This window comes from Leishmania braziliensis, chromosome 17 (genome assembly GCF_000002845.2).
Source record: "Leishmania braziliensis MHOM/BR/75/M2904 complete genome, chromosome 17".
NCBI lineage: Eukaryota > Euglenozoa > Kinetoplastea > Trypanosomatida > Trypanosomatidae > Leishmania > Leishmania braziliensis.
Window position 1 is genome coordinate 384,769 of NC_009309.2, and position 16,021 is coordinate 400,789.

Genomic DNA, 16,021 nt, shown 5'->3' on the forward strand with positions numbered 1-16,021 from the left:
CGAGCCACACTGACAGCCTCCCCATCACATGGATCGTGCAAGCGTGTCCACTGCCGCAGGTCGCTCCGACGCAGTGCCACCCACGGCCTGGCCGCAGACGTCAGCAGCGATACACACCACTCTGGCACCCCTCCCGCCGCCAGCACACGACCCTGTCACCACCACAGGCAGTGAGGCAGTGGCAGGAATAGAGGGGCTACTCGGCCTCCCCACACGGAGCGGGGACGCTGGTGCCCGGGATACCACCCGCTGGGGTGTGTCCGCCTCCCCCCGCGTCATTAGGGATGTTAATCCGGAAAGGAAAACAAAATGGCATGCGTAAGGGCATGCAGATCTGCGCCATCACACACGCACGCACAAGGCCCCTCCCTCTCCACGGATACTCACGTGGCAGTGCTTGTCGAGTTCAGCCAGACAACAGAAAAGGAGAACAACGGCGTGTAAAAGAGCGCCTTGAAAGCGGCCGACGTGCAGCAAGACAAAGTGCAACGGTGCTGCAGCACTTTCCCTTCCTTGACAGTTGGCAAAGCGGCCCTCTCACTCGCGCATCCGCATGATCTCCGCCGACACACGCGGACGGAATGTGTCGCCCTCACTGTGTACTACGAGAGTAGAACAAGACTAGCTGTTGGAACCATCAGCCCAGGTAATGTTAGCCCTCATACCATCTTCTCTAGGCTGTGTCTATGCATGCTCCTCACCAAGCGCACAACTACAAGAGAGTTATCTTGACAGAGGCCAGAGCCTCCACAGCCCATTGGGGGTAGTCTTTCGCAGGATAGTAGGCAAGGAAGAAGTCCTGTACGAATGTCGTGAAGCGCCCCTCCTCGATGGAGCTTCGAGCGCCGCGCGTAAGGTTAATGAGGTAGGCGATGTTGTGATACGATAGCAACGTCGCCGCTATCCCCTCCCTTGCCGCGATCATGTTCAGGTAGGAGCGTGTGTAGGTACGGCACGTCATGCAGCTGCAGTTTGGGTCAAGAGGACCGAAATCGGCTGCGTACTCCTTCTTAGAAATCTGTAGCTTGCCACGGGAAGTCAGTGCAGAGCCAAAGCGGGCTGTGCGGCAGGCATAGACGCAGTCGAACATGTCCACGCCGAGCGCGATGCAGACGAGGATGTCCTCTGGATAGCCGACGCCCATGCAATACCGCGGCTTGTTCGCTGGCAGTCCCTCCTTTGTGCACAAGCGCACCATCCGCCAAAAGTCGTCCTTCGCCTCCCCGCCGCTGAGCCCACCAATGGCGTAGCCCATGCACTCTGTTCGCTGGATGATCTCCTTCAGGCAGTAACGGCGGAGCTCGGCGTTCAAGGCACCCTGCACAATGCCAAAGATGCATTGCTTCTCCCGATTCTGGTTGGCTGCGAGACAGCGGTCTAGCCATCGAATCGAGCGCTTTGCCGCCTCCTCGACGCGCAGTCCGACCGTTAGCGAGTGCACCACGTCGTCCAGCTGCATCATAATGTCGCCACCGATGGCGTTCTGAATGCGGATGGAGTCCTCAGGCCGGAGCAACAGGGAATACGTGTTCTCCACCTCTGCCTCGCAGTCGTATGCCTTTGCTGCTTCTGTCGGGGCTGTCAGTGTAGATGTTGCCGCAGCCGTGCCGCTGGTAGAGCTCGAGGCTTCCATCTCAGCTACAGGCATTATAGTCCCTGCCGTGCCAGCGCCATGCGTCGACTGGAACCGCACGCCTTCCTCTGTGATCTGCGCAAGCTTCAGCAGCGACACCATCTGAAAACCACCGCTGTCCGTCAGTATGTTTTTCTTCCAGCTCTCCATAAAGTGGATGCCATCCATGTTGTCTCGGATGCCATCTGCGGAGGTGTACGTGCTGGTGGCAGTCTCCCGCGCGTTCTTGCGCGAGGTTAGAGCACGCAACACCTCCTCCCCAGGACGCAAGCCCAGATGATAGGTGTTACCCAATATAATTTCAACGTCGAGCTCCTCCAGTTGTTCCACTGTGACACCCTTTAGTGCGCCTTGCGTCGCCACAGGCATGAATATCGGCGTGCGCAAAGGACCGTGTGGTAGGTGGAAGATGCCGCTACGAGCTGCGACAGGCTCCTTGCCGGCCGGGCCCCTGTTCTCCTCGAACGTGAAAATCGAAGGCAGTGGCATTGCTTCGTCGTAAGGGTACGGGTGCCTGCGTACCTTGCACGTAGGATGAGTGTGGATGGGGATGTGGTGTCTGTTGTGCTGGCCTGGCGCACTTGCATGGCAGGCACACAACTGGGTTGGCGTGCCATTCGTAGAAGCACGAGCAAAAATGATCAAATGGCGAGAGAGTAGCGGGAGAGTTAAAAGGGGAAACTATATATATATATAGAGAGAGAGAGAGAGAGAGAATATGCACACAGAGACGCTTGCAGAAAGCCACGTGAAGCTTTTCTTTCTCTGTTGCCGCCATGCGAGGGTTTTCCACGGAGCAGAAGCAAAGGATGTGGTCCACAAGATTTCTGCGCCTGAGTTCCTCACCCATTTATGTGCCCCATGTACAGCACACCGTTCACAGACATAGTGATCGTGGTGAAGCGAGGAAGGTGAGTTTGTGCCCACCACCCTCTCCGCCGATCACTGACACAGAGCCGATACACGCGCGCTTTGTGATCCTGCTGCCCTGCCGTGTCCGCACGCTGGTGTACAACGCACCGCCAGTGAAACACCAGCCAATGCGGCGAGCTCATACTGCATTGTTATCGACGATTTTGTTTCTTGACCAGAGGGAGGGGGGGGGGGCACGGAAGCGTAGAGGAAACAGAAAGCAAATAAGAGAGGAGATAGTCCGGCTCTTCTCCTCAATCACCTCTCCCCTCCCTTCCCCCACCCGCCAGCTCGTGCCACGTGAAGCGTGTGTGTTTCCTCTTTTAAAAACATACAGTTTTGTGCGTGTTGGTGTGAGTGGTCGTGTGAGCCTCTTTCGCTCCTCTATTTTACTTTGTGTTATTTGGCTGAAGGAGACGCCTCTCTTTTTACCTTCAGTTTGATCGCCACCTCTGCATCATATTCCCCGTCGCTCAGATCCGTTCACCGCCCACACGCTTTCTTTTCTTGGCTTGCTCCTCTGTCGATGCTCGACTGCCAGGGCAGCCATTGCCGCTCGCGTGCATCCGAGTGGACTATGGACAGCTGAATGTGGGACGAGTTGCTCACCCTCATAGGCTTAAACCCAAGGAAAAGGGGAAAAAAGCGGTCGAACCCCCCTCCCGTGGTTCCTATGCACACGGCTAATGGGATAGCACCAAGGCACCAGAATGTAACCCGCCATGCTGGCTTTCCGCTCTCGTATCGGTGTTCATATCTTTCTTTTTTTTTCGTCTCCGCACCCGCGCTTACACGCGAACAAGAGATAACAGAGAAGGCTCACACACACACGCAAATATATGTCGCTGAGGGGAGAGGGAGAGGGAGAGAGAGACAAGAAACACGGAAAAGGCAGGAAGATATTGCTGCCTCATTAAAATCGTGAGGAGGACAAAAGAGGGGGCGGGGGGGAAGAACAACGAGCTTGAAAGGGAGGGAGGGAGGAACGCGTGGAGGCCGGAGATGCAGGAGAAAGAGGGAAACAAAAGACGTGACCGTGATCACTGAAGGAATGAAAGTCGGCGAGAACAAAAAGAGGGCAGCAGTCGAAAACGATGAACAGACGCATTTCGGATAGGCCGCGAGGGGGCGGAGGAAGAGAGAGAGACGGACACACACACACACACACACACACACACACAAGGGGAGAGGCTGAAGAAGACTCTGAGAGACTAAACAGAGAAGAGAAAACTAGCACTGCCAGACGTGTGCACGCAGCCTTCACAGCTCACACGTCCTACGTGTAGGGTGCGCGAATGAGACGGCAAACCAGAAGAAAACGGTCAACCTACCGCGGGACATGGAAAAAAAAGGGGCGCTGTGGAGGAAACAAACAGCGTGGGGAAATGAGCACCAAAGCGAAAACCAACAAACGTGAGAAACATCCAGCCCCCCCCCCCCCTCCCTCCCTCCCTCCCTCCTACGCGAAAATCTAGCGGAGTGGGGCACACATGTGCTCGTCAAATCCGCGTCCACAGAATAAAAGAAACAACAGCAATACTTAAATGAAGAGAGAGAGAGAGAGAAAGAGAAACAGACGCGCGGCGCACAGGCAAAAAGGCCGGCAAACGGTAAAGCAGTACTGCCGTGGCACCAGTCATCGAATACTCCGTACACTTAAACAAACGCTCCAACCAGAGGGAAAAGCTGTGGGGAAGTGCACGCGTGCCTCACAAAACAGGCGCACGGAGCCACTTAGGCACAGCGCCAAGGAAAAGAGAAATGAAAGGAAAGAAAAAGGGCGACAATGCAGACCTTCGTGCGAGACGATGACCCATCCACGACAACGACAACTCTAATAGAGTCAATAAGCGAGAAAGAGGGGGCAGAATAGAGGGGGAACTGCGTGACACCGTCATCGCACAGCGCCTGCACGTATGGCGTGCAGGCGCCCATACCTGTGGAAGCGGATGTAGTGGGAAGAAGAGAAGTGTGCGAGGACCAACAGACTTAGGACACCAAAGCAAGCAACTGCGTCTGTACCTACACGTGACTTCCAGAGGTCGACTTGTTAATTACGAAGCCGAACTAAAAGAAATGAAAGAAAGGGAAAAAAACGAGAAGATGCGTAAGCGGCGACACCGCACAAGTGGGGAGCAAGCAACAACTAAGAGATCAGAACCGGCTTACGAGGATGAAATGCAAAGAGAGAAAAAATGGCAGGCAAAACAGACGAGAAGAACCAAACCAAGGGCGAACAGGTGGTGAGGTGGTCTCTGTGCCATGATCCCCTCTCGTCGCGAAGAGTCGCCGCTGTCATCCGCACGGCTGACGAAGCGGGAAGAATCGATGCGACGGAATGTGTACCCCCGGGTTGCTCGGAGTGCTGCCGCGTCATCAGAAAACACGCTTTGTCTTTGCAAAATAATCTATGAAGGCGCGCTCCTCCTCGAAAAGTTGCTCAGCGCTCAATTTACTGTACGCACGATTGGTCTCGTGGTGGGGAGAGAAACTCTGCGTGGTTGCGTTGAAGGAGTATGTTGGTAACGGGTTTGCACGGCGCGTGTACGCCTCGGTCGCCAGCATCCACCGTGGTTTTAGCCGTCTTTTTGACTTCTTCCTCACAAGGGTCTTGTTGCTGTTCAGCACCGTATCATTGCCTTCCTTAGCTGGCTCGGAATTTTCCTGAACAGTAGGCTCTAAGCGCGCCGGCAGCACCGCAGCGCCGACGCCGCCGCAGTCGTCTCTTTACCTCGGAGACGGCGGGCACACTTTGCAGTCCTCGCTGAGCATTTCAGCGGGTGCATCGGTAAGAGAAACTCTATGCGGGCTGGCATGAGTCGAGGCGACCGCCACCATTGAGCCAACTCCGGGGGAACACTCTTCCCTAGCGCTCACGGGCGGAGGGGTGGATGCAGCACTGAAGCCACTCCTTGGAAGACCTTCCTTTGCTTGAGCCACCGGCTCGGCAGACTTCTTCATGGCGAGCTTCTTCACAGGAACATTGGCGGCACAAGACGGTCGCGAGATGGAAGCAGTGTGTGATTCGCTTGTTCGGTGCGGCGGAGTGACTTCACCTGGTGACTCCATCGATGATGCTGGACAGAGTGGCGGCGGGGACGGGGACGCAATTGCTTGTGTTTCTATAGCCCCTGTACCAGCAGAGACGCCAGTGACAGCGGCCGCATCTCGTTCGAAGCGACGCAGAGTCGATGGGAGCGGCACCGCCGCTGTTGAGCCTCCGCGGCATGTGTCACCGTCGGGTGAGCCATCGGAGGCTTGCGTAGACCGCAGCGACAGCGACCCGCAAGACCTGCTGTGGCCGCTACCACGGCTGCGGTGTGTGGCAACACCTCCACCCCTAGCAACGCGATGTCTGTCGTCTTCCTTGCTGCCGCCGCCGCTTTCCCGCAGCATTTCATCGTCGCTGTAGTAATCGCTCTGCCGCGGGTCAACCCACAATGAGCTGGTCAGCACCGACTCCGCCACCGCGGGCAATTGCGAGCTTCCCACGTCAGATGAGCACAGTGTCGCATCCGGAGAGGTGTAGCCCATCAAACGCATCACCTCTACCGGCACAGGTGTGCCTTTCAGCACACACTGCAGCACCGTCTCTACCGCCATGTGCAGCGTGGTAAACCTCTCCCACAAATCCTGTTGGAGATACCTGCGCTTCTCCGTCTCCTCCTGACCAATCATCTCCAACCGCTTCTTGAAATTGCGGCTTCGTTCTCTCTTTAGCAGCGCCTCCTTGATGCGATGCGCCTCGGACCTGTTGGCAGCGTTCTTCGTACTCGCCGAGCCCCCAGAAACGCCAGCGTTGCCGCTCGCGCCCTGCATCCCTCCAGAAGAGCGGGTGGGGAGACTAGTGCTCGGTGACTTCAAAGATGAGCGCCGCAGTGGAATCTTGCGCAGCCCCAAGTTGCTACGATACAAGACGCAAACGCTCGAGAGGGCAAAGCTGCTGCCGGCCTTAAACAGCCTCGAAGCATACCCTCGCCCGCTGATGGTCCAATACAAGAAGTCGTCGCCGGCGAGCCCGATGAGGCTACCGCATTCGCCGTTAAACCGAATACCGTCACCATAGTGAAAGCTGCACTTCAGCTTGCTGGGGGCCGCCTCAAATTCGTAGAAGGCGCCATCGGCGAGCAGTGCGTAAACAGGCTGTAATACCGACTCCAGCTGAGGCGGTCGCTTAAAGTTCCGCACGGCGACTTTCCCACTCAGCAGAGCGTCGTATTTGTCCCGCGTCTCCGTTGCGCTGAGCACCTCATAAGCGCGCTGGATCTCTTGAAACTTCACCTGAACACCGCTGGGGCGGTCCGGGTGGTGCACAAGTGCAAGCCTACGGTACGCCGCCGTGATCTCCTCCACCGTGGCGGTATGAGAGACATTGAGCACGTCGTAGAGGGTGTCGCTGCGAGCACTTCGCTGCGACGGCTCTGCGTCGCCCTTTAGCCCAGAGGCCACTCCGGGGGCCTCCGCATCCATTGACTTCCATGAAGAAGGCATGAGCGCTGTTGGAGCCTTGGGTGCGCAAGTCCTCGTGACCGTTTTCTCAGTAAGAGGTAGGTACGCTTGCTGCGTCCGTGTTGATGTGCAGAGGGGGAGTGACTGTCAAACGGCGCTAGTGCAGGTGAGGGGAGAAGCGACTGCAGTACGTGCGACACGGGCACAATACAAAGACGTCAGCTACGGGAAGGGTTTCCCTTTAAGGGCACCAATAACAAAGGGAGAGAGAGAGGGGGGGGGCGCGTGAGACAAGGCGGAGCGCTCTTTCTCTTTTCGCTTGTCGCTTTGTTGTTGTGCTGTTGTGGTTGTGTTTTGTCAGGAAGGCAAAGAGAGGGGAGGGGAGGGGGGAGGGAGGGGACAAGGGCGAAGGGGGAGGGTGGGTGCAGAAATTAAAGCACAAGGCAGCAACTATCAACTGAGAAGCCCAACGGCGAAAAGAAGAGAAAAAGGTGCCAGCGCACACGCGCAATGAAGAAAAGCGGCACGTGTGAAAAAAAAACAGGAAGGCCAAGAGAGTACGATAACGACAACAAATCCCCCAACCACAACAACAACAACAAATAATAGAAAAGCGTCAGTGTGAGGACTCACTGGAAGCGACACGCCAACAGCAAAGGGGATTGTCAGATCAAATTTTAATACCAAACAAGCGAGAAAAGGCGGGACGAAACAAGAAAAAAAAAACGGTTCTGCTGAAAAAAAGGGGGGGAGGGGCAAAGAAAACCTTAAAAAGAGGACTAAAAAGAACAGATGGATTACGAGCGGGTGCGTAGTCTATGCTGAGAACACCATTAACTGAGCAGAGAGAGAAAAAAAGAGAAGAAAAGATGCACACCCACACACACGCACGCACGAAGGAAACAGCGGCAGTAAAGAGGGAGCAGCGCTCCGGTAGTGCAGGGCGTCAGTACAGGTTCGACGGCAGTGGTTGGCGTGTGCCCGATTTTTGAACTACTTTACTCCTTCTCCCCTTGTGACTAAAAACTGCTGCGAAGTAGGCCGTGCGTTGCGTTTCCGAGCGCACGGGTGCCACCGCTGCTACAGTCGCTGATGACGTCAATCTTTCTACTGGTTTCGTGCTGTCCCCCCTTTCACGGCAGGCATGCCAGGGGAGCTCACCCTTTCAGGGCTGAAGAACGCGTGAGCAGGGAGGGCGACAAGAAATGCAGTTACTTCACCTGAGCGAGCGTTCCAATGTGAGGATACTAAAATGAAAGCACGGGCGAACGAAAAGAGGGAGAAAAAAAAAGAGAAAAGAGAGACAATTTGATGTGGGGGGAGAATAAAAAAGGGGGGTGAAGAATTCGTCGTGCTGTGGCAGGTGAAGTGCGGCTATTCGGTGCCTTTCACACGCTGTCCTTCTCCACTTTTCTGCTCTCTCGTGTAGGCAGTACTGGTAGACCGCGTCTGCGATTGCACGTACTGCTTACGTCTGCTCTGGGGGCTGCCTTCGGGGTACAAGGCGGAGGAGGCAAAGAGTGAGGAAATTACGATGGAAGAGAGGTAGAATCGATCAGGTACCGCTGCACACACGTTTTAGTCGCCGTGAGGATGGCGATACACCACCGTAATGCATTCAAAAAGAGAGTAAGTGAACCAAAAGAGGATGCAGAAGATAACGCTGGGGGGAGGACAAGCGATGAACCCAACGCAGAAGCAAATGAAAAAGATGAGAAAGTGCTCGCGTGTAGAACCTCCACTATAGGTGGGGAAGGGGAGGGGGGCGCAAGACAACAAAGAGAAGGCGATCGAAGCAAGGAGAAAGGAAGGGAGGGAGGGAGTGAGAGGGAGAGGGAGGGAGAGCAACCTAAGTCATAAGACCATCGAAGCACAAAATAGCACACCCAGAGACGACCCCAATCAAGCGCAGAATATATATGCTAAGTAATACAACGACAAACACAAGAGCAAGAGAGAAGAGACGAGAAGAGGAGAAATTAGCTGAGCTGCGTACTAAACATGAAGAGAAAAAAAAAAATGCTCCCAAAGGCTGAACAACAGCAGCAAAAATGCTGAAAGAAGAGGAAACGAAACAGTATTGCTTCTCTTTACCTGTTTGGAAGTTTGGTCGTGAGTGTGTGTATGGACGCTCCCGCCTACCTGGGAATTCCTCGGGTGAAGAAGACAGAGTTAGTGACAGGGCCAGCAAAAGTGTTGGTTAGCGGGGTAGTAGGGAGAGAGAGAGATGGAAATGATCTACTTGAGCGACCTCGACCACGAAGGCTCTTAAAATGACAAAGAAAAGGCTTTAAGCTCTGCCGGCGGCAAAGAGTACAATCAAAGGAACATGTACAAGTAAGAGTGCGCAATCAACATGAATTTGAGGGGTCCTGTATGGCGCTGCAGTCCCTCACCACCAGAACCAATTTATCAGTGCGTACGTGAACACGTTTTATTTCCCTTTTTTTCGGGGGGTGAGCAGGAGAGGCGTATTGGTGCTTTGCCTTGCAACCCCAGAGAATTGCCTGTGGCTTCTCGAAATCTGTGTGGGTGCGTAAACTATGTAGGTATCGGTATGATTGCGTCTTGTTCTACCTCTTTGCATAAGTGGGTGGGTGGGTGATTAGGCTTTCCTTTTCTTTGGGGCGCGTCCCTTCTTGCCTTCTTTAGCTGCTTGTGTAGCGGTCTGTTTTACCGTTCAGCGTTACCTTCCGCTCTACCTAAAGGCCAAAGAAAGGGGGAGAGAGAAAGGAGAAAGGCGAGGAGCACTGACGCCTACGCGGCGGTCAAAAAAGCGAGTGCGACACGCACACGCACAGACAAATAGAGCTACAGAGAGAGCCTCGTGTAAATGCGCGCACAGGACAATTTGGGGGGGTGGTGGGGTACCTTTCTTTTAGCACTGTTTTCGCCACCTCTACGCCTGCGATCGTGGAGTTCACTCAACACAGTGTTTGCGTCTGCAGGAAGCCTGTAATTACCGGCGTATTGTGCTCTACCACGACGGAGGCGACAATGCAGAAGCGAAGAAATATGAACTTTTTCTCGGATAACTTTCGTTTCGGCGTATGTGCCTGTGTGGTACTGGAGGAAGCTCGATGGTTGCGGTGCCACAGGGGGGGGGGGGGGGAAGGGGGGAGAATAGTGGGAAAGTATGGGGGAAAGGAAAGACGAAGAGCGTACTTTCTCTTGGGTACGGCCTCTTTTGTGGAATAGCAGCGGTGGTGCCGTGTACGATCTGCACGCGAAGTTCAAAAGTGCGCGAGTTCGTGAAGGCGTCAACAAAGGGGGAAACAAAGTAGGAAGACGCAAAGAGCTGCAGAGAGGAAAGAGGGGTAGCAAGAAGCGTTATTTCATGCATAGCGGGATGAGATCCGTCCGTCTGCGCAAAAGCTGCACTTGATAACCAGACCAAAGGGGCAGAGAGACCAGCAAAGGCACACAAACCTCAGAACCACGCCCCCCCCCATCGTATCACCAGCCTCAAGAGAGACGAGCAACCCATCTGTTCCACTTGATGAGCTCAGTCGCTTGGCCTCAAGCCGGAGCAAGATGGTGACACGGTCGCATGAGATGAGAAGATGCGCACTCCGTGTACCAGCTACTCACTCGCAGAGTGGGGAAGGGGCAGAGAAAAGGCGTGTTCACGCCTTTTCTCTGTGTGTAGGTTTGTGCGCAGGGTGCGGCGTACGGAGAGGGGGGGAGGAGGTAACGTAACCGTGTCACTCTGCCTCTGCCTGTTCTTTGAACTCGACTAGAGCGTTGTAAGAAAAACGAAAACAAAAAGGAAACAAAATGGGGTGTGGGCTTAGTATGACGTACACCCGCCTAAGCTGACGCGGAGTGGGGTGACACCGTCCTCGTCGTCCTCTTCATCCTCCTCGTCCGCGTTATCAGCGAGCCTCATAAACATGGGCCATCGCTCACCTTCTCCCATACCGTGTATGGGCCCCGCCGTCTGCTCACGCAGCACTGTCGCCACCCTCTCCTGCCACAATGCTCGCCCTTGCTCGTCGTCGTCGTGTGTAGCCGCCGCAGAACGACCTTCAAAGTTCAGGAAAGGATGCTGTAGTGCTTCGCGGGCGGAGATGCGGGACTCGGGTTGCTGGTGCAGCATCCGAGACAGCAGGTCCAGCCCGTCAGCAGGTACGACACCGGCGTGGAACTTGTACGGGAAACTTGCCTGAGGAGCTGAGACTTGTGCAGCGAATTCCCCGCCCATTGCCGGGCCGGGCACCGAAGGAGCAGCGAGCCACGACGGCGGCGCACAGTGCGCCGGCACTCCCAGAAGCTTCTGAATTGCCCCTAGCAGGTCTAACTCGCTCTCCGAGTGGAACAAGGCCTTCTGCAGTAGCAGCTGAGCAAAGATCACACCTAACGCCCACACATCTGCCGCGGTGCGGCACGCCGGGTCTCCAAGGAGCACTTCGGGGGGTCGATAGTGAAGTGTCGTGCGCATCGATGGCGGTGTGCAGGGGAGTTGCTCACGCTGGCTCGCAGCTGCTGCGTGAGACTCGGTGAAAGAGGGAGAGTTCTGAGTCTGGATCTTCGCATCCGAGCGCAAAGGAGGAATGAAACGCGCAGACCCAAAGTCACCGAGTCGAAGCCCAGCGTCCTTCGTCACCAGTACATTGCTCAGCTTCAAGTCTCGATGCACCACACCACACGTCTCGTGTAGGAAACACACGAGGCGTAGCAGGCGCCGCAGCAAGTAGCGCACGAGCGGCATTCGAGAGTGTGGCAAAGAGAGCGATGATCCCTGCGGGTATTCTGTCGCCGTAGCAGTGTTAGGCTTTGTAGACGGCGAGACGGAGGACAGGCTCAGACCACCGCTGACACCAGTAGAAGCAGAGGTGCCGAACAGGGAGGCCGCACCGGGCTTCTGCCTGTAGCCAACCATGCCACGCTTTGAGGCGCCACGGGCTCCGTGCGGAAAAATGGCCTGCTCCAGGTTGGTTGCCGCGAGTTCCATCACAAGGCACATCTCCCTGTGCGGGGCTTCCACAACACGGTAGAGGTAGACGACTCGCGCGGAGTCGTCAATGAGATCACAGAGGGCCCGACCTTGATCGTCCTCGGCACGCGGCGCGGCGCCGGAGGCTGAAGTAGTGGAGTAAGACGCACTCGCTGCCGCAAGACACGCAGCTTGCTTGTCGCTCACAAAGCGATGCAGCGTTACCTCACGCAGTACCGTCGCGGAGATGTCGTGTGCACCGAAGTCGCTTGCCTGAATAAAAATGCGCTTTACGGCAACATGCCGACCGCACCGCGCGGGCCGTTGACCGTCACCTGCAACCTGTTCGTCGCTCTCATGCTCCCTGCAGACCTCGTGGGAAAGAAGGCTCTTTGCGTTCGCGTCCTCCGCAGGTGTGATGGTGGCTGCGTCGAACGCCGAGTACACGGCCCCCTGAGCACCCCGACGAATCGGTGCTTCTTTCTTCAACTGTGAACCTTTCAACGTCATGAAAGGCACCGGGTCCGAGATGAAGGGTAGCCGGCGCGGCGTTGTACCTACACAGCTGCCCACCTCTCCATCTTCCACCTCGGCATCCTGGGAGACGCCACACCAGTAGTCGTCATAGATCGACCACACCGGCGACACATCGCCGCGGTCACTTGGGGGCATTGCTGTTGCTGCTGCTTCGCCTGTGCCTGTGAAGAAGTGATGCTGCATCATCTCTGACATTTTGCAGCCGTATAAATGTGCCTTTACAGTATGCACGAGGATAAGATGAACTGATGAGAGATGAGTGGACTCTGAAGCTCAGCGAACGCCGAAGTGAGTAGATGCAGACAACACAGTGTGATAAGGTTGGCCCTACAAAGGCGCTGAGGCACGGGGGGGAACAGTCGGATGCGGTGCGCCAAAATTAACAAGTACTGCACCTTGTCGTTGGGTAAGCTGCCTCTGCGAAGATGCTTGTGAGTGTGCCTCGATGAACAGCTGCGCCACGAGAGAACAAAGCACCGCTGTTGAGTGTATCAGCGTGTATCAGTAGTGCCTACGCGTTTGCATGTATGTGTGCATGTATGGGTGCGTGGGTGTGTGCGTGGGTATGTGTGTGTGTGTGTGTTTGTGTGTGTGTGTGTGTGTCCTGTGATGAACACTATCGCAGCGTACACACCGGTGCCTATGCTCAAAGCTTTACGCGTTCTTTTCTCTCGTTCTCTTTCGACGGGTGAGCGATAAGGTCAGCGTAGCAATGATAGTACTGCGGACGGCAGAGTTGCGTTTCACCACCGCACCCCAAACACCAGAGAGCGCACGAAAAGGGTGAAGAACAAATAAAAACAAAAGGAAACGTGAGGGAGTTAGGGTGTGAAACGAGAGAGGGCAAAGTTGAATAATGTGAGTGTGCGCAGACGCCAGCAGTTGTTCGAGTCGGCACGCAAAAAGGAGGCATCAGTTGGTGCGAGAGAAAAAGAGATGGCACGGGCACGTGAACCAACATTACGGCAAAAAATGCACCATCATACAGTCGCAGACACTACAGACGCAGGGATGCCTACTCGTGTCCTCCCCTCCCCCGCTACGCTTGTACTTGCGGCTATGGCATACCTTCTCAGGTGCACTACACACACATACACGCAACACGCTATCCAGTGAGTTCACATGAGGGGGGTAGAGAGGTGCACAGGTTTACCAAGTAACCCGCATCCACGCCTTCCCCCTCCCCACCCCCCTCATACGCACACATACATACATATATAGAAGAGGACGGCAGTGTCTCACCAGTGCATGCTCGTCACAAAGAAGAGCAAGGAGACGAGAGAGAACATCGAAGGATGACTGCTATCAGCACCTCATACATACACACAGAGAGAGACGTAGCGTTGCATGCATCTCTCTCTCTCTCTCTGTGCCCGAGTGGACGTGTACGCGTGTGCCTGCGCTAAGTACGACAAGTACGCAGACAGACGTTTGCTCGCGGCGAAAAGGGAAAAGAAAAAGAGGGAGAGGAGAGATGACAACCACGGCATGCACACCACGACCTTCACCCAATGATGTGAAAATTCCTCAGGCGCAAATACGCCAGAGAGAGAAAGAGACGAACACAAATCACCAGGGCCCACTTGTACCACTCTACCTAAGCCTAGGTCACGGAATCTCTTTTCTCTGGTGTAGGGAGGGGGGGGGGGGGGGGGGGGGGTATCGTCATACATGCACAAGTAATATGTGCCTGCGCATTGAGCTCAGTGGACGGAGAGCACACTCAAGTTCATCTCGGCTGCCCTCCGGACTGTCACAGATACAGTTGCGTGGTGCTCCTCCCCCCCCTCCCTCTCTCCCTCCCTCCCTCCCTCTTCGCCGCCACTTCCAGCATCTCTAGTCAAAGAAAGAATGCGCGGATACAAAAACAGTCAAACACTTCTGTTCACTCGGATCCACACTAGGGATCCTCGTCAAACGTGCTGGAAGTGTTGATTGGATCGGAACTCCTCATAGAGGGTGAACATGACGTGCAGCGAGTCAATCAGGGAGCTATAAGTGGGAATGTCCAAGATGGCGCACAGCGTCCGCACATACTGATCGAGGTCGAGGTTGATGTTCGACGGAGGGAAAGCCACGTCAGAGTTCAGAACCTCTTCAAACTGCTGCGGCCATACCTGCATGAGCGTCTCGATGTCAGGCATGGGTCGTTGGTAGTTCACTGTCGGTAGTGCCTTCTTGTAGTGTACCTTTTTGATGTCGGAAATCCACCGATCGATCACCTCCGGCCGATTCGCCGCGTTCTCAAGTGAATCCACAATGTTTGCCGCAACACCGTGAGCGTTAGTGGCGTTCAACTCCAGCAACACCACTGCTGGATTCGACTGCGGAATTGCTGGTTCATCGACCATCTCAAGGCCCAGGCCATCTGGAATTCCGTCCGGCCGCGGAACCTTGAGAAAGGGGTCAAGATCACCGATCGCCGGGATGTAGTCCGGCACAAACGGCCGTAGCTTGGCTGGCAGCTCCGCTGTAAAGGGCTCATACTTCATGATCTGCTTGAAAAGGTCCTGCATCTCACGGTTGGCGGTGGCGTTGATACGACTGTACTTGGCAGGGTTGTACCCGAGCTGTAGATCGCCGGCCTGCATCAAGGGCGCCGCTTCTGTAAGATCGATGGGCTTCTGACCGGCGTAGCCCTCCGCGCGATACTCGCGTCCCTCATCGAGCTCAGTGTCCTCCTCATCCTCCTCGCCCTCCTCTTCCCTATCGTCATCATCGTCATCCGGAGGTATCATCTGTCCCGTCCTCATTGTCATCGGCGTCGCTACCTGACTACCCGAGGGCGACACTGGAATGGCCTCATCGTGCGGTGCATTCTCGATTGGCTTCCCCAAGCCGCCGCTACGACCCTCGGTCACCTCCTCCGCACACGACGGCCGAAGCACCGCGCGTGGGGTCCCCACGTTCTCGGCGTTGCGCACCTCAATCCGCTCATCATTGGGGTTGTTTGTCATGAGCTGGCCACCAAGCACAGCGGACGGAGTGGCGCTATCCATTGTTAAGGCAGCCAAACCCTGCGATGGGCAGCCGCGGTCGGTGTTACGGCTTTGGATGGGGGTGTAGGCGCTGATATTGCTCGGTGACGGAGCGCTGTCTATACAGCCGGCTGTGGAGATGACCGCGGCGGGAGACGCCTGCGGGCTACCAGGGAGCGGGATGGAGAGCCCGTCGCCAGATCGACGGGACGACTGCGACCCACTTTCAGACGCCTCTTCCTCCGTCGTTTCGGTGCCCTCGTCGTAGTCCGATGCGTTGCTATCTTCGTCCGAAGTCTGGCGCATATTCGACCTGTTTTTCTTCTCGAGCGTGTGTTTCTGCTGTTTGATGTGCAGATAAAAATGAGCAACAACGAGGCTGGGAGTGACGGAGATTTTCCGCGAGTACTCTACATGTGCCTGCTCTTCAAAAACAAGGAAGGAGGAGCAGAGTAGCAGGGTGGGTTTACCCCCACACACACACACACATCGAAGCATACAGGCGAGTACCCAAAGACGCTCTCTTGGTGGCGCTATTGCAGCCATAGTAGCAGGAGAGAAAGACGCTATCCCTTC

General features: G+C 55.6%; 4 protein-coding genes across 4 annotated transcripts; all 4 read right to left on the reverse strand.

Moving 5' to 3' along the window:
- Window positions 1-712: 712 nt before the first annotated feature.
- On the reverse strand, window positions 713-2,122 carry LBRM_17_0880 (queuine tRNA-ribosyltransferase; the record flags this gene model as incomplete). Its single annotated transcript, XM_001563805.1, has 1 exon — window positions 713-2,122. One exon carries the CDS (start codon window positions 2,120-2,122, stop codon window positions 713-715), a length of 1,410 nt encoding a protein of 469 aa, XP_001563855.1.
- Window positions 2,123-5,272: 3,150 nt separating this feature from the next.
- On the reverse strand, window positions 5,273-7,036 carry LBRM_17_0890 (putative DNAJ domain protein; the record flags this gene model as incomplete). Its single annotated transcript, XM_001563806.1, has 1 exon — window positions 5,273-7,036. The coding sequence occupies one exon, from the start codon at window positions 7,034-7,036 to the stop codon at window positions 5,273-5,275; it is 1,764 nt and encodes a 587-aa protein (XP_001563856.1).
- A 3,748-nt stretch (window positions 7,037-10,784) lies between these two features.
- On the reverse strand, window positions 10,785-12,662 carry LBRM_17_0900 (protein kinase; the record flags this gene model as incomplete). Its single annotated transcript, XM_001563807.2, has 1 exon — window positions 10,785-12,662. The coding sequence occupies one exon, from the start codon at window positions 12,660-12,662 to the stop codon at window positions 10,785-10,787; it is 1,878 nt and encodes a 625-aa protein (XP_001563857.2).
- A 1,718-nt stretch (window positions 12,663-14,380) lies between these two features.
- On the reverse strand, window positions 14,381-15,991 carry LBRM_17_0910 (conserved hypothetical protein; the record flags this gene model as incomplete). The annotated part of the gene is made up of 1 exon (XM_001563808.2): window positions 14,381-15,991. One exon carries the CDS (start codon window positions 15,989-15,991, stop codon window positions 14,381-14,383), a length of 1,611 nt encoding a protein of 536 aa, XP_001563858.2.
- Window positions 15,992-16,021: the final 30 nt, after the last annotated feature.